Below are 18,011 nucleotides of genomic sequence, written 5' to 3'. Positions count from 1 at the left end.
GGACGCTTTATTCAGATGCCAGCAATCTGAGAAGATGGTGGGTTATGTACCCTGAAAAACTGTCTTAACATCTCATCTCCATCTGACCTTTTTATAAGAAGAAAAGATAGGTAAGAGGCTTGAGAAAAAGGTTAATTGGATAAGAGTTGAAGTCCTGGGTGATTTTCCTAGTATTTCCTTTTGTGTTGATCAACAATTCTTTATCTACATCCCAGACCTTCCCTCTCTGGAACACAATGGCTTGCAGACCCCCTGGGACACAAAGGTTGAATTGCTTGTGACCTCCTTAAGTCATGCATTCCAGTTCCTGGAATAACAGCCTTCCACATGCATTAGTCACTTAAGCCTATCAAACTAAGACTAAAATCTTTAACTCTTGAGTTTCCCTATCAGTAGATTACATGATATGTAGGTGAACTAGGAGAGGAGTAATCATTTAACAATGGATGCAGTACCTGATGGGACTTTGGGTTTCCCACTTTGGTGAGGTGAATTCATTTATATTTGAATGAAAGATAGTTACAGAAGTTTGGTGTCCGCTGCTATTGCAATTTGAAAATGTAAGTATAAGAGCATGTGTATGGTGGTCAAGTAGCCAAAGAGAGTAGACTATTGTAAATATTGTCTGGCACCTGGTACCATTCCCACCCCCTCTGTCCACACTCTGCAGAATCAAAGGGGTTAGACCCTGGGGACTACTTCCCAGACTCCCTTCTCATCTGGGTTCTGCCAGTGAGATGCACTCACTTGTGTTTGGAAGACAGAAGGGAAGAGGGAGACATTGTCCCTCGGGACAATTGGTTGCAGATGATGTACAGGCTTTGGTAACTTGAGGTCCTACATTAACTGGTCAGACCCTGGAGCTGTGAGCAGTTGTGAAGGCAGCAGCAGTTCCCTGATCTTTGAGGGGACCTCAGCCGTGATGGCAAACCTGACAGCTCCTGGGGGCCTCCAACCACCCTTTTCTTCTCCGGCCTTTCCAGTGATTTTGCTAGGGCACAGCTGCCCAAATTAAATCCTCTCTACTTGAAATATCCAATGTAGTTTGTGTTCCTAACTGAACCCTGCCTAATGCATCCTGAATCCCATCTCCAGGAATAAACAATGAAGATTTTGTATGTATGGCCTTCTAAAAAATTTTATTCATGAATATTTTAAACAAATTGGATCATATAGCGCACACTGTTTTGTAATATGTGCCTTTTCACTTAACTGTATCTTATAAGTAGCTTTTAAAAATGCTCATCTGACTTGAGGAGATTATATAATTGGATGGGGAAAATGGAAAAACACATCAGTAGCTCATTTTGGATCTGGGTGGGGTGCGGGTGGAAGATGTCTAAGCAAATTAAACATGAGATATTTTTGTTTCCCAAGGAGATTTTTTTTTCTTTTTCCAAAAGCTACTCTCATAAAAGCATCAGCCTTTCACTGACAACTCTCATGAGTAGCCTGTATCTTCTCTTGTAGTTCCCATATGCTCATCAGCCTACTGCTGCCTGGCTTCTGACCCTAACAGTTTGCCGATACTCCTTTAGCTATGGACTGAACTGTGTCCTGAGCAAAATTCATATCTTAAAGCCTTAAGCCTTCATGTGATGGTATTTAGAAATTGGCCTTTGGGAGATCATTTATTTTAGATGAGATAATGAAGGTGGGGCTTGCATGATGGGATTAGTGAGCAAGTTTGTAAGAAGAGACACTACAGAACACAAATTCACCATCCCCTCTCTGCCCTCCACCTTTAACCCCACCCTCTCTGTCATGTGTGGGCACAATGAGAAGGCAGCCATCTGCAAGCAAGGAAGAGAGCCCTTACCAGAAACTGGCCATGATGACACCATAATCTTGGACTTCTACCCTCTAGAATCATAAGAAAATAAATTTCTGTTGTTTTAGCTAGCCAGTCTAGCTAAAACAGGCTGATAGTGTAAGCAGGTATTTTGTTACAGTAACCTGAGCTAAGATAACTTTTTTTGAAATACACCAGTGGGGACTTCTGGTCAAGATGGCAGTGTAAGCACAGACATGGCTCGCCTCTTCACACAACCACATCAAAATTACAACTGAAATATAGAACAACCATCACTTAGAACTGTGAGAAATAGAGTTGAATGGAAGTCTGACAACTACCGAATTAAACCACATCCATCCAGACTGGTAGAAGGGGTGAAGACATGGAATGGGCTGGTCCCATACCCGTGTGTGGTGTATAATAATTCAGGAGGGTTATCTCAGGAGCTAGGAATCCCAGCCCCACACCAGTCCCTCAGCCAAGGGATCCAGTGCCAGGAAGATAAGCCCCCATCACTTCCAGTTGCAAAAACCAGCAGGGACCGAGTCAGTAGAAGAAACTGCTGGAGCTCCCAGCAGTTCCTCTTAAAGAACCCACACACAGACTCACCTACTCAGATTCACTCCCTGGAGCTCCAGCACTTGAGTGGTAGCTTGAAAAGCACCAGTGGCATACTGGAAGAAACTAAAGTCACTGGCATCAAGGCAAGCCAAGGCCATTGTCGCATTCCTAAAGTCTCCCCCTACAAAGCCACAAAGCCTGAAACTGGTGCCATATCTGAGACTCCATCAACCTGGCTAAAACTGTTTGACCTGCCTTTGGAGATCTCCAGAGACTCTGCCCCACCCAACTTACGGACCCACCCAAGCTGCTTTTCCCTGTGAATGGCTGGTCTTGACTCATGATGTACAACTTCTTAAATCTTCTCAAATGAGCAACACCTGGCCTAAGTGAGCCCCAAGCCTGGCACTAGCAGCAGCCAACCTAGATGCATAGCTTGGCTTCACCTGGGAATCTCCAGGCCCAACACCAGAGGCAGCCATCTCATGTTGTTTTATAGCTCAGGCAGGGTGGCCCTGGGCAAAACACAGATGGGGGCCGACCTTGGCCTGCACCACCCTGGAAACCCCAGGGCCTGCACACCCATTGGACAACTACAGACCACTTTGGAGCACCACCACCCTTCCCCTGTGCAGCTGATCCTCCATAGAGGGCTGAGGTTGGCAGTAAGTGATCACAGCCGGTCCTTGCAGCTGACTGGCCTGGGTTAATCCTTCCCATTGATCTACCAAACAGCAACCAAGCCTCAACTACAAGAGGAAGGTGTACTCAGCCCACAGAAAGGGTGCACCTTGAGTACCCAGCTTGGGTGATAGGGGAGGCTGTGCTATAGGACCCTACAGGACACCTACTACTACATTAGACCACACTACCAAGACATATTCTTATGCACCTCCACATAATACATAGAAACAAACCGGGGGGCTGCAAAAACAAGGAGACAAAGAAACATGGCCTAAATGAAAGAATAGGTCAAAACTCCAGAAAAAGAGCTAAACAAAATGGAGATAAGCAATCTATCAGATGCAGAGTTCAAAACACTGGTTATAAAGGTGCTCAAGGAGCTTAGTGAGAACCTCAACAGCATAAAAAAGATCCAGTCAGAAATAAAGGATACACTAATTGAAATAAAAAAACAATTTACAGGGAAACAACAGTAGAATGGATGAAGCTGATTTGGAACATAAGGAAGCAAAAACTACCATTCAGAGCAAGAAGAAAAAAGTCCAAAAAAATGAGGATAGTGTCAGCAGCCTCTGGGACAACTTCAAGAGGCCCAACATTCACATCATAGGGGGCCAGAAGGAGAAGAGAAATTTGAAAATATAATGGAAAAAAAAAGTCCCTAATTTGGAGAAGGAAATAGACATGCAAGTCCAGGAAGCACAGAGTCCCAAACAAGATGGCTGCAAAGAGGCCCACTCCAAGGTGTATCATAATTAAATGCTAAAGTTTAAAGACGAAGAGAGAGTCTTAAAAGCAGCAAGAGGAAAGCAGTTAGTTTCCTATAGGGGAATGCCCATGAGACTGTCAGCTGACTCCTGAAAAGAAACTTTGCAAGCTAAAGAGCATTGGCAAGAAATACTCAAAGTCATGGAAAGCAGGGACCTACAGGAAAGATTGCTCTACCCAGCAAAGATATCATTTAAAATCAAAGGGCAAATAAAGAGCTTTCCAGATAAGAAAAAACTAAAGGAGTTCATCATCACCAAACCATTATTATGTGAAATGTTAAAGGGACTTATTTAAGAAAAAGATCAAAACTATAAACAGTAAAATGGCAAAAATACATATCTATCAATAATTAAATCTAAAAAACAAACTAAGCAGACAAGGAGAACAGAGTTGGAATCCTGGAAAAGGAGAGCATTTTGATGATTGTCAGATGGGAGGTCAATGGGTAGAATGGGTGAAGAGGTGCGGGGATTAAGAAGTACAAATAGGTGGTGACAGAATAGCCATGGGGATGTAAAGTGCATTATGGGAAAGAGAACAGCCCAAGAACTAATATGCATGACCTATGGACATGAACAATGTAGGGGGATTGCCTGAGGGAGTGGGGGGGAGCTAGGAGGGGGACAAAGGGAGAAAATCAGGACATTTGTAATAGCAAAATCAATAAATTATAATAAAAATTTTTAAAGAAAATACCAGTGATTTCTTAACTGGAAAACCCTGTGACTTTGCTTGTTACCAGTCCTTTCCTGCAGCATTTGACCCTAAATCCTCCTTCCTGGTGTGCTCTTCTGGAACCTCTAGGACCCGGTAGATCCTGGATCTTCTCATCTATCCTTGATGTCTATTGTCAGCCTTGGTTCTTGCCCTGGGCTCTGTCCCCCACACCTTTCTCCTAGAATGACCACAGGCCAGAAAGCACCAACCCATGGTATCTGTGTCACCTTGGCACTGGCACTTAGAATTCTGCTTCCTTGTCTGCAAAGTGTTCCTCATTTAGTGACTGAGATATTTTCCAAAGTCTCTGTCTACTCTAATGTAATTCGATCTCTGATATCTCAGGCCTGGACCATGAACCTGGCCTTTCTTCTGGTCTTTCAGCCCACCTTTTGACCTGTGTAGTGTGTCTGTCTAGTTTCACGTTGCTGCATCTCAAACAATATAGCCAAAGCCTCTTTATCTTCCAGCAAAACATGTTGTTTTGATTAATTTCTGGCCTGAAAGGTAAAAGATACTGAAATAAAAATAGGCCCAGAAAAATAAAATAGATTTCTCTCTCCCCATCTCCCTATGCAGTATACATATTTAGAAGTTCTTGAATATTGATCCTATATCAGATCTTGTTAAAACTGGTACTCATGGATGGCAAGGATAGCTAGGCTTTCAAAATTTCATTTGGCAGTTATTCACCAAAATGTTCATAGATGAGGCTGAGTTTCCTCTGTGCTGTATAAAAATATTTAAAGAGGTAGAATTGAAGAATCAGAACTTTATTCATCACTGATTCCCTGCTATAGATCCTCTAAGATGGGATGTATTCAGCCCTTCAAAGGGCTAATGTAATTTCAACTCCTTGATAGTAGTTACATTTATACAGACCTAAAATTATCTTGGTCCTTTGAAGACAACTGCGAGGCTGATGTGGCCCCCAGTGAAAATGAGTGTAACACCCCTGCTCTAAGAGAACTGAACAGAATGTATTTCCTCCTTATGTCTAAAAAATCTTCATTCTTTAAAAGAATAAGGGTCACTTCAGGGCAGGTCTGCCTTTAATTGTTAGAAAAATGGCATGTGGTTCAGAAAGACCACCAGGGGTTAGCTGGACACAGTTGACTGACAGTTGCTGAGACAGGCAGATGTCCGTCTGGGTCTTGTTCACATGTCCCTCCAATCCAGTGACAAGGCACGAATGCATACCTCCGCATTAACTAGCATACTTCAACATTAACTAGATCTGGGGTTTGGGGTTTGCTAGTGAAATAACGTTTTTGTCAAATGCAGCTGATTCCACAGTGCTCCAGCTTAAGGTCTGCAAAGCATGGTAAGAATTATACTTTCATTAGCTTTTGCATTTATGATTAAATCGGTGCTCCCCAGCCTAATAAAAAAAAAGAGGGAGAATCTCTAAAAACAACTGCAGTCCTGTCCGGGTTGCTCAGTTGGTTGAAGGGTCTTCCCACACACCAGAAAAGTTGTGGGTTCAATTCATGGTCAGGACTCATGCGGGAGGTGCTGATGGATGTTTCTCTCTCACATTGTTTCTCTCTCTTGCTCTCTCTCCCCTCCTTCCTCTCTCCCTAAAATCCAGCATTGTCTCCTATATTGAAGTGTTGTTTGTTTGCACTAAATTTAGGAATTGGGCTGTGATACGTACTAGATGCTTAATCTCGGGTAAGTTGCTTAGCCATTGAAGCTTCAGTTGTGTTATTTGTGAAATAAAGGTGTTGGTTCTGGCTTAGATGGTCTCTGAGATCCCTCCAGTCTGTCACCCTGTGACTTGTCTGCACCTGCCAGTTACCTGTGTGTGTGTGTGTGTGTGTGTGTGTGTGCACTCTGATGCCCGCCTCCTCAGGAGTGATTTTGTTTTGTTTTGTTTAAGCTCGTAGCGAGCACTAATTATTGCAATGCTAAAGACCAACTGGATGCACTTCACAAATGCTTTTAAGTGAATGAAATAATGTACACTTAGAATCCTGTGAGATGATCCTTTCTATTCCAAGAGCAACACTGAGAACTTTATAATTTCATAGTTATGAAACTACCATAATAGCGTATAATTATCAACATTTATCTGCTTATCAGCTGCTGATTTTTGAGGTACATGTGATTGTTTCTTGGACTTTTTCATGTTTTCTTCCTTTTCATCACCACACTAACAGTTGGTGGTCTTTGGGAGGCATTTTTCCCTCAAAGAAGTAAGCTATCCCTCACCAACAGTTAATGCATACACAGCAGAGATAAACCAATGATAAAGTCACTTTGAGATGCTGATGCTGTGTCACTGATTAGACATCATTACCAACTTGGTGACTCACCACTGCACAAGACAGTCCCAAAAACCCACCACAGGTTTTTGCCTTTCTAAAACTGCCACGGGCTGGCGGAGTGGTTTTGACTTTTTTGACTTCTTGTCCATTGCTCTTGATGGACCAGCTGTCCTGAATAGTGCAGTAGGGAGAGAAAAACCCCAGCCTCAGTCCCTGCGTATGCTGCAATCCCAAATGGACTGTGATTTTACCAGCGGTCCTGAGAAAATTTGTCACTTCCCAGTCGCAGGGCCGAGCCTCCTTTTGGGAGTGATTCTGATGGTGATGTTTAGGAGAGCGGGATATGCAACTCGTGGTCTTTTTTTCCCTACAGCCTGGGAGAAACAACAGGATTGCAGAAACTTTCTAATATGTAGGCTTTGTTTAACCTTTCTATACCTCATTCTTTGTGACCCAGAACCACGGATCTTCTCACAAGGCTACTTTTCTGTGCTATAGTATTGGGTTGGCCAAAAAGTTCATTTGTTGTTGGGTTTTTTTGTTTTTTGTTTTTTCATAAAATGGCTCTAGTAGTGCTTTGTTATCTTGAACTTCATTTGAAATAATTTTGTTAAATTGTATTGTGATAGCTGTTATGTCGGTGTGCATTTAAAAACTTTATCAAAAATAGGGGACTTCCACCAAGATGGAGGCGTAGGTGGAAGCACTGCACCTTCTCACACAACCAAGTTTAAAAACAACAAAGTTTTAGCAACAAAAACGCAGCCAAACCACAGAAAATTGAACTACACGGAAGTCTGACAACAACAAACACTTCAGCCAAACCGGTAAGAGGGGCAGAGCCAGCAGCAAAGCAGGGTCAGGCAGGAAAGATCCACTGGACCAACCTGGGAGTGCAACCCAGGTGCACCAGCAGCCGTGGGCAGATCCCAAGTGTGGAGAAATGGGCAGACCCACTGAGGGTGGACCATGGTCACACATTCGCATGCAGATAAACCGGTGAAGGAGCTAGCAGTGGTGAGACGGACCTCACGGGCCCCAGCAGCAGAGCTGCCATTGTCCCTCCCTGACCCCGCCCCCCACATACAGCATCACAAAACAGCGACCTGGGTGGCTCTGCCCTGGTGAACAACTAAGGCTCTGCTCCTCATACGTAACAGGCACGAACAGATCAAACATGGCTCAAGAAGAATTCAGAGCCCCAGAGCCGATAAATCTAAGCGACCAAGAAATAGCCAAACTTTCAGATGCACAGTTCAAAACACTGGTGATCAGGATGCTCATAGAACTGGTTGATTTCAGTCACAAATTAGAGGAACTTATGGAAGCTAAACTAATTGAAATGAAGGGAAATACACAGGAAACCAATAGTAATGGAAAGGAAACTGGGACTCAAATCAAAGGAGTGGATCAGAAAGAGGGAAAAAAATGACCAAACAGAAAAGGATGAAGAAACAAGAATTCAAAAAAATGAGGAGAGGCTTAGGAACCTCCAGGACATCTTTAAACACTCCAACATCCAAATTATAGGGGTACCAGAAGGGGAAGAGGAACAGCCACAAGTGGAAAACTTATTTGAACAAATAATAAAGGAGAACTTCCCCAATCTGGCAAAGGAAATAGACTTCCAGGAATTCCAGGAAGCTCAGAGAGTCCCAAAGAAGTTGGACCCAAGAAGGAATACACCAAGCACATCATCATTATATTAACCAAGATTAGAATGAAGGAGAGAATCCTAGAAGCAGCAAGAGATAAGGGGACAGTCACCTACAAAGGAGTTCCCATCAGACTCAGACTGTCAGTGGATTTCTCAAAGGAGACCTTACAGGCAAGAAGGGGCTGGAAAGAAGTATTCCAAGTCATGAAATCCAAACACCTACAACCAAGATTGCTCTATCCAGCAAAACTTTCATTTAGAATGGAAGGACAGATAAAGTGCTTCTCAGATAAGATCAAATTCAAGGAGTTCATCATCACCAAGCCCTTATTATATGAAATGTTAAAGGGACTTATCTAAGAAAAAGAAGATAAAAAAGATGAACTGTGAAAGGACAGCAAACTCACAGTTATTAAGAACCACACCTAAAACAAAAGCAAACTAAGAGGACAGCTAGATCAGGAGCAGAACCATAGAAATGAAGATCACATGGAGGGTTAGCAACAGGGGAGTTGGAGGAGGAGAAGGGGGGAGAAGGTACAGAGAATAAGTAGCATAGACGGTAGGTAGAAAATAGATAGGGGGGAGGGCAAGAATAGTATGGGAAATATAGAATCTAAAGAACTCGAGACACGTGGTCATAAACTAAAGGGTGGGAATGGTGGAGGAGGGGGTGTGCAGAATGGAGGGGAATGAAGGGGAGAATAGAACAACTGTAATGGCACAATTAATAAAATATATTAAAAACAAAAACAAAAAACAGTGTATAGCCCTGGCTGGTATGGCTCAGTGGACTGAGCACTGGCCTGCAAACCATGTAGCCTTTTTAATACTGACGGTGGGAGAAAATACACAAATTTTTAGCACATTAGCTTTATTATTGCAAGAAAGGTAAAAACACAACAGAAAGGCAAAAAAAGATGTGTGCAGCATATGGAAAAGGTTCTGTGACTGATCAAATCTGTCAAAAGTGCTCTGTGAAGTTTGATGCTGGAGATTTCTCGCTGGATGATGCTCCACAGTCAGGCAAACCAGTTGAAGTTGATATAATCAAATCAAGACATTAAATCAACATTACTGTGGGAGATAGCTGACATACTCAGAATATCCAAATCAATACTTATTGGTGAAAATGAAAAATGTGTCTTTTATTTTATGGAAAAGAAACTAAACAAACTTTTCGGCCAGCTCAGTACTCATTATGATTACCATAAGGAGAAACCTTCACCAAAAATGTGTGTGCCCAGCCCCTCCACATGAGGTCAAGAACACAGACTTTCTGCACTTCTCTCCTGCTTGTTTTATCTGTTTCCATGCATGATCTTGGCAACATTTCCTCCTCTCTGTGAATTCCTAGACCACATCCATTTTATCTTTATCTCTACCATGTAATTATAATTATTTGCCTCCTTCACTACAATAAATTCTTCTTTTGATCAAAATTGCCCACTGCACAAGTGCTGAGTGCCCCGCCAGCCTCATGTTTCCACTGCACCCCATTTGGGTTTCAGCTGCACTGAGACACTTACTCCTCCCCCAGCCTCCACATGTTCACCTTCTCGGGCTCCACTGAGCCTTTACATGCACCCTTCCACCTACATGGCCCATCTAAAATCTACTTGTCTTGAGATGTGTCTTGAGTGCTGCTCCATCCAGGAAGTCTTCCCTGGTCACTGCCCCACTTCTGCAGTCCCACATGCTCCTCCTGTATCCGTGACAGCATCCTTCGCAGGTTAAACTCAGTTGTGAACATATTTGATTCCTAGAAGACAGCACCCATCTGGTCTTTGCTTTCCCCTCTTTGTTTTGGTGCTCAGAGGTGTCGAATGAGGATTCCTCATTTTCATTTCATGGCACTGAAAGCCTTCAGGCTCAGGTGTGTGTGGTATAGTTCTCCAACTGTGCTCCAGCCTCAGTAAGGAATGCGCCCTGTGACCAGCACTTCCTTCTCGCACCCCTTCCCTGGGCACTCCTTTATAAAGTTCATCCTAAGTATCTCTACAAGTAACTCCTTACAAAGCAGAAGTTTTGGCAGGCACAGTATTTTTGGAACCTGCCAAGCCAGGAGGATTTAAGGCAGCTTTTAAAGACTTTGCAAATGCCATTTATACCATAGATATAGCAGCAGAATCTTTCTGGCTTTCTTAGCTGCAAAATAGTCTCAGCCAAGCTGACACTGATTGCGTTGGCCTGCAGCAGAGGTAATTGATTCATTATACACAAAATTTTCTGTTAATGGAAATCAGAACTTTAAGTGCTGATTGAAAGGAGAGCTGATATATCAGGACACAATTACCCTCTAGACCAAATACAATGACACTCTTAAGAGTGCTTTTTAATTGTTTTATCTCCTAAACCTAATTATTGTTAGCCTTGCAGGTGTCTAATAATTAACTTAGTCTTAGAACATTAAACCATGTCCTTTTGTCTTCACCCCTCCCATTCTATTTCATATTTTGCATGTCTGGGTTGGGGTTTTATATCTGCTTCAAATCCACCCACATGTGGGTGGCTTTTATTAAAAATACCTTATAAAGCAGGGATTCAGCTGAATCCCTTCTCTGGGAGAAGGATGATTTCTTGAGAGAACCAAGAAGTCTGAAGAGATCTTCACATTTCTGTAGTTTATAGATGTGCCTCGAGAGCTTATAATGACAACTGCCTCTCCTCCAAGTTCAAGATCACCACTCACCATGTTGGCTGACCCAAAAGCCGAGACTGCAGACTGGCTGCACTCACACAGAGTCAAAAACTAAAGGGAACGCCAGGCCGAGAGGATTTCCTCTCGTCCCAGCTTTCTTCACAGACACCCTCCCCTGGGGCTGCACCGACACCCGTGGGCTTTCCAGCCTCGTAATTAAACCCATTGACAGTTTTCCCTTCTAGCTCACTTGTAAAATAAATGCTTCCATTCGGGTTCATTTTGCTCTTTCCATGTCCGTGTCCAGTGTGTGTGCAGTGATGATAATGGTGGTGGGGGAAGGAAGTATGGTGTGCCTGGAAATACATGCTACAATTTTAAGTTTCCTTAGCTTGCTCATAATTAATTCAGACACCAAGGATTGAGGGATCCATGAAGGCCTGGGAAGGGATGGGTGTTCTTGTGCTAATGAAACATAGCTGCATTTTAACATCCCGTTAGTAAATGCAAATCAAATGGAAAGGGGTTCACCATGGAGTGGTATTCTCTCTCTCACTGTTTTCCTTTTTCTCCCCACTCCATCCTCTTTTTCTGTTCTCTAACTCTACCCACTTTGGGGGAAATTAAGTGTGGTATTTGTCAGACACGTGATCTGTATACCTCTCAAAGCATCCGTTTTGTTCTGCACAGATGAGGTGCTGGCTCTCTGGTAGCTCTGGCCCAGGACCCCCTTATGTGCTCCTCCAAGAAAAGGCCTGCTGTGGGGACCCTCCGGGCGACAGGACATGCCGTTTCTGTTCACCAGGCTTCATTATTTTGCTCACTGTGGCATCAGTGCTAGTAGTCTTAGTTCTCCCTTCACCTGGGAATTTGAGGGGATGACGAAATCTAATTTCTTCAGGAAATCTTTGAAGGGGAAAAGTTCTCTCGATTGATTGATTGATCTATCAACCGATAGATGAATTTCCCTTACGTATATGTGCATGGATGTGGACGCAGATACAAACTTGAGCTATACACACTAACCATAGATGTAACCATCTATTTGGCCTAAAGGAACCCTGGTAAGTGGTCTGGAGGTATGGGGAGGTCTATCTGTTCTCTCTGTGAATGTCTTTTACTTTGTCCTTAAATGACATATTCTCTAGGAGTTTGTCTTACATCTCTGTAAGTGGTGACCGACTCTTTTTTCTCAGGGAAGAAGATGAGTACTCAGAGCTTCGATCAGAACTCAGCCAGAGCCAGCAAGAGGTCAACGAGGACTCTCGAAGCGTGGACCAGGACCAGACCTCTGTCTCCATCCCTGAAAACCAGTCCACCATGGTCACTGCTGACATGGGTGAGTCTGCCTGCCATCACCACAGAGTCTGGTTTCCACAACAGGAATTTATAGAAGCATGAGGCAGCCAGAATTAAAATTTAATTAATCACGGAGTTTAGTGAGTAGATGAAGGCACGCCCATTTCAGTCCCTTACATACCACTTTGTTGGTCAAAATGTAACTAAAGAGTTGAATTAGCTTTCTGTCCCAATGTTTGTGAGTCAAACTTGTGTCACCTCTATTTGAAAAATCTGCAAGTAGGGAAGGGCTTATAAAGGATATTGGAATGCTCCAAGTCACAGTAAAATCTGCATCGCGGTGCCAGGAATGGGAAGGCTAGAATGGGTGGTGACACAGTGCAGCTGAACCAACAGCAACTGCTGGGTAAAGGGGAATCCACAGTGGCTCTAATATGTTGATCCTGAGTGACTAAGAGAATGATCATATTCCCTAGAAGGAATATTGGTTCAGAATTGAATTGGGAAATAGACGTATTATGTTTGAAGTTGGAGAGAAACCTCCATGTGGAAATAAATATTTGGTACAGTGTTCATATGATGTGTTTTTAAACTGCAGGTGATGACCCATTAGTGGGCCTTGAAATTAAATGAAAAATAAAATATTTTAAAAATGAAATCAAATAGGAAAAAATAGAATGACAGTATTGTTTCCTGAAAATTATGTTATGTGTGTATATGGAATAAGATGCCCAATGAAATGTTCCAAATGTGGGTTGCAGTCAGAATGTTGCAAAACCACTGGTCTGCTTGGAGATGCCTGATTGGCTCTCTAGAGAGATTGAGGTTGAGGATGAAGGCTTTGAAGTTGTAAAGTAAGATCCCTGTGATCCAAAAGGTGTGGCAACAAAGGAGGGAAGAGACCCATATCTTAGGAAATGTTCACATTTGGGGAGAGATGGATGAAGTACTGGAAGAAGGAAGAGTAAGATCACGCAAGATCTTGTAGACTGTGTGAGAGTTTGATCTTTATTCAAAGATCCATAAGAATCAACTAAAGATTTTAATAGTGGGCGGGGGAGGAAAAGACAACCAGATTACATTTTGAGTCAATCACTCTGAAGTGGGGAGAAAGAATCAGTGAATCAAGAGTGAATGGGGGAGGCCAACTAGGAAACCACTGAGAAAGTGCATGTGGGCAGAATGGTGGCTGGGCTGTAGGGTGGTGGCCACTGAGAGGTAGGAAAGCAGGTGGGTGGAGAAAAGGCATAAAACGGCAAGATGTGGCCGAAGGATCAGAAACAAGGAGGAGGTGTGTGTATGGACATGTCCCATATGTACGTGTCTGGACTGCACAGTGGGTGCACAGGGGTGGGGCCAGTCACTGATACGGGGGGATAGGAAAAAGGACCAGTTGGTTTGTTTTGCTTTCAGTTTTGTTTTGTTTTGTTTTGTTTGTGGGGAGGGTGGGGTGGAGATCATATATTTTGTTTGGACATAAGTTTGAGGCATCTGGAGATTTCTGGGTGGAGATGCTTGGGAAGGCAGTAGGTGTGTATAAGAAGCTAAGAGGAGAGGTGCAGGCTGAAGAAAAGCAGCTAGGAGACAACAGGTTGTTTTATATGGTTTTCAGCAATAATTCCATGCATCGAGGACACTAAGCCTTGGGGGTCACCAGCTGATAAAGAGACTCAGCAGGAGCTCATTGGCAGGGGCGGGCACCTCATGGTTTTGGTCTGGGTTTAGATGCACCTCCTCTGAGAGCAGCTCCTGAGCAGTACTGTGCAAGCCCCTGTGCTGACTGTGCCACCACCCCATTGGATCTTCGTATGTCACACTGAAATTTTAAATGGCGTATTTCTATTTTGTTGCTTAACCAGCTCTTCCCAGTACATTCAACTTGGCAGAAGTGTGCTTGTTTTATCTACTCGTGTATCTCCAGAGCCCCACTACAGGGCCTGACTTGTCATATGTGTTCAGAAATACTACTCTGGATGAAAGAGTGAGGCAATCAGCCAACACATTGAGCAGTCGATCAGGCAGAGCTGTATGAGGGCAACGAGGGCAGTGGAGTCCAGAAGCTGGTGGGCAGAAAAGGCTCTAATAAGGAAGAAGGGTCAGTGGGCTGGACTTCTGCTAAAGCTGAATGAGACGGATTTGGCTCCATCACAGTCATTGAGCGCTGACACCAAATGAGCTAGACAGAAATGCTTGAAGAGTGGGGACACCTTCCCAGTCTTGGGGTCTTGGCTTCAAGCAAAACTGCCTCTCTCAAACCTGAACCCAGACCCCAGCCCCACCATGGACCCAAGTCATACATGCTAAGTCACACCAGCCTCATAATCTAACCCTGTGGCCCCAAGCTTCTGCACTGTACTTCCAGCCTTAGGCAGACAGATAAGTGCAAGCAGCCAAAAGGTTGCCAGTTACTAGAGACATTCCTGCGCTGATCCCTCCATTCATGTCTCTGAAACTATGTTCTATGAAATTGAATAAGTGACCTGTGCTCCAACAAAGTTTCTTAATCAAATAAGGTTGGGAAATGGAGGCATAAAGCCACTTAAATGGGCCAAGGGCTTTTACCAAGGGACTTCACAGGGCTCCTGACATGGTAGAGCATCTGTAGTTCAGGCTCCTCATTTCTTTCCATCTCTTTCTTCATTAAAAAAAATATGCTCATTACAGCAGGTGGTAGCATTTTTCCTGAAGAAACTGAGCTTCTGGAGGGAAGGAACTCTGTCTGCCCAGTGCCCGTATATATCCTCTGCACACAACAGGGGCCTTCATTCATTTTTTCAGAAACTCACGCAGAGCCGTGTCGGGGACTGGGGATACAAGAGAGAACCTGCCATCAGATGGCTGTATGCCCCTGCTCCTATCCCTCCCACCTAGAGGGACATCCCAACTTCTTCCCATCGCCTACAGGGCCCCCAGAACCTGGGCATTCCCCACCTCAAACCTCAGACCGCATCCTCATCCTCCCCAGCTATCTAGACCTATCTTTTATTCCGATTCTGCCTTCACTGGCCTGCTCACTGACCCTCAAACCTGACCGACTCCCTTGCCTCAGGGCCTCTGCAGTCGCTGCTGCCCTGCCCATCTGCCCCTCCCTACAGTCCGCCTTGGCTTTCTGCCACAGCCAGTCTTCTCTCATCGGAGGCCTCCCTGAGGCCTCTGGGTGGAGGGCCGCACTCACTCTCTCACACTCGCAGGCATGCTCTTCCCGTCACAGCTTTCTTTGTCTTCGTAGCGCTTAGCACTACCTGATGATGTCATGGCTTGCATTTATAATTATTTGCCCCGTATTACCAGTCTTTATCAGGCTCTCCCGCTACCTTGAGGCTCCACGTGGACAGCTCTCCTGCTTACCAACATAACAGTCCCGCACATAGTAGGCACTGAAATGTGTGAGTAGCAGTAAATGCCATTTTGGAGCTCATGATTCTTTGGGGTAATGTAGACAAGGAGACAGGGAGTGACCAACAGTGGGTGACTAGTGACACCCTCGGATGGGAGCATTGGAGAATAAGTCGCATTTAAGGTACATTTAAACTGAGGGACAAGTGGGGACAAGGCAGGCGAAGAGCAGGAGGCAGGAGGAGAGTGCTGTGGGCACAGGGCCCAGCCGGCCAGGTCCCCGGGGAGGGAAGGCCCTGGGAACAGTAGAGGAGGCTCGTTCAGGCTGCAGCAGAGTGCATTCCCTGCGTGCGTGCATCGGAACTGGACGTCTGGCTCCTCTGAGTCCTCTGCCATTTTCCAATTAAACTGCTTCAATCAGGAAAAAAGCTTCCATATATAAACACCATTATAGGAAATCATTAAAAAGCAGCCATTTCATTACGGTTGCTATATCTGCAAACGTGCATTCGCAACCCAGGGGTTTCCTTGAGCTGGATTTTATGTGCAAAATTTGCTGCCATCTGTTTGCTGATCTCCATTTAAGATAACAGGAGTAAGTCCAGCCTCTTCCTGACATTAAAAACGTACTTTTGTCTTTGAACTGTGCGCCATCAGAGCCAAGGGTGTCCCTTCAGTAAGCGGGCTCCTGGGCACTGCTGTCAGGGCCTGGAGGAGGAAGCTGGCGATTTAGAAAGTGTTTTGACACCTGAGTGGTCAGAGAAAGGACAGAGGTCCCAGTAAGGTCTCATTGCATCTTAAAGTAAATCGTGTTACCTCTCTTCAAACCTAGTCACACAATTGTTTGCAAAATAAAGGTAATTAAATGGACAAAGGCAAAGGTGGAAACTGTGCCTTGGAATCTTTACTTTCTCAGTTTGGCCAAGAGCTCTAGTTAAAAGAGAGGTTGGAAATAATAGGTAGCATGCTTTGCTTACTTATTTTGTGTCAAGCATGTACGTGCATCCTCATGTTTAATCCCCAGATTCGAAGGAGGCCTTGTAAAACTCCTCATTTATAAAGTTGGGATAACAGAGTTCAGAGGGGGTAAGTCACTTGTCCGAGCCATACAGGTACGCAGTCATTCGTGTTGTCGCCGCTGTGTTTCTGTAGGTGGCTTTGCTCTGATACGCCTCTGCTTGAACCATGAACCACGCCAGTGGCTGGCATGCTTCACTCGCTGCAGTCCTTTGAGGGTCTCTCATGCTGACAGGGGAGTTTAGGGAGCAGCTGTGTGATCACAGCACCTGGCTAATAGCAGTGTGTTTGCTGTTAATCGAGATTTTGCAGATCTCAATCTTGGAAACAACACTCTTAGACTGAATGATTCTGGGTGCCATAATGGAGCAGAGAGCACAGATGTGCACACACAGGCTCCTTGCATCATGCGTGTTTGCACGTGTGCAGTGTCCTCACTAGCAGGCTGTTTCCCCTACTCTGTTAACAGAACAGCAAAGCTTGTCAGAAGCAGCTGTTTGTAAAACAAACAAAATCCCTGATCCGATGGATCTTTGCACAGCCTGTGATGTGTTCTCCAGTCTTTTGAGGTGTCTTCCGGTTTTAGGGTAGAAATTCATATTTTTCTAGAAGTTAGCAGTGCTGAACCATTTATACCCTTAGGGCTAAAAGGAAGCGTATGATGCCTTCCTTGCTGTTGCGATCATTTCGATGGAGATTTCCTCCTTATGAGTTGTTTTTGGAGGACAACCAAGGAAGAATTTACACATGAAACCTGGTTCTTTGGCGCTGCTGTGACTACGAAATATGTTTAACGTTAAAGCCAGATTTTTCCTGGCTTAATGGCCGATGAGCCTTAATGGCTTCAGGAAAAATGTTCCAAAGTGTCAAGCAGCCACTCCCAGTGGGGACAAGGGGGGTTGGGACTGGAAAACACAGCCCTGCCTCATCCAAAAAACGATTTCTGCAGACTCGGAGATAGTGTTTACAAAGGCAAGGCAGCCTGTCTAGAGAAAACTCCCTTTTCATTAGGAATGAGGTAGCAAGATGGTCATTCATCCCCCAGCAAAGAATTTTTCAGTGAGATTCCGGTTGTTTGTAATCCGATTCCGAAACTTTGAGGACCCAGTCCACAGCTTGCGAAGGTCAGACTGGACTGAAAATGACACTCTGGCTCATTGACGTAGCAGGCCCAGCTCACTGGTGCCTGTTCTCTCTTTTCCGTACTTGAGTCAGGCGACTGAATTTCTCCCAAGGGGCTCGCAGTGTTGGGAAGGAAATCTT

At 44.4% G+C, this 18,011-nt stretch overlaps 1 protein-coding gene across 8 annotated transcripts in view; it reads left to right on the top strand.

Moving 5' to 3' along the window:
* Positions 1–18,011, top strand: part of MCC (MCC regulator of WNT signaling pathway) — a 417,242-nt gene that overhangs the window by 327,547 nt on the left and 71,684 nt on the right. For all 8 annotated transcript variants that reach the window (XM_037167030.2, XM_037167029.2, XM_037167031.2 and 5 more), the window contains one exon: positions 12,293–12,435. In XM_037167030.2, coding sequence (XP_037022925.2) covers positions 12,293–12,435 — 143 coding nt within the window. The remainder of the gene's footprint in view (positions 1–12,292; positions 12,436–18,011) is intronic.

Source organism: Artibeus jamaicensis, unplaced genomic scaffold (assembly GCF_021234435.1).
Source record: "Artibeus jamaicensis isolate MK-2021 breed Jamaican fruit bat unplaced genomic scaffold, CSHL_Jam_final contig_402, whole genome shotgun sequence".
Classification (NCBI taxonomy): domain Eukaryota; kingdom Metazoa; phylum Chordata; class Mammalia; order Chiroptera; family Phyllostomidae; genus Artibeus; species Artibeus jamaicensis.
Note: the sequence above shows the minus strand (reverse complement) of the source record. Positions and strands in the feature narration are given on the sequence as shown.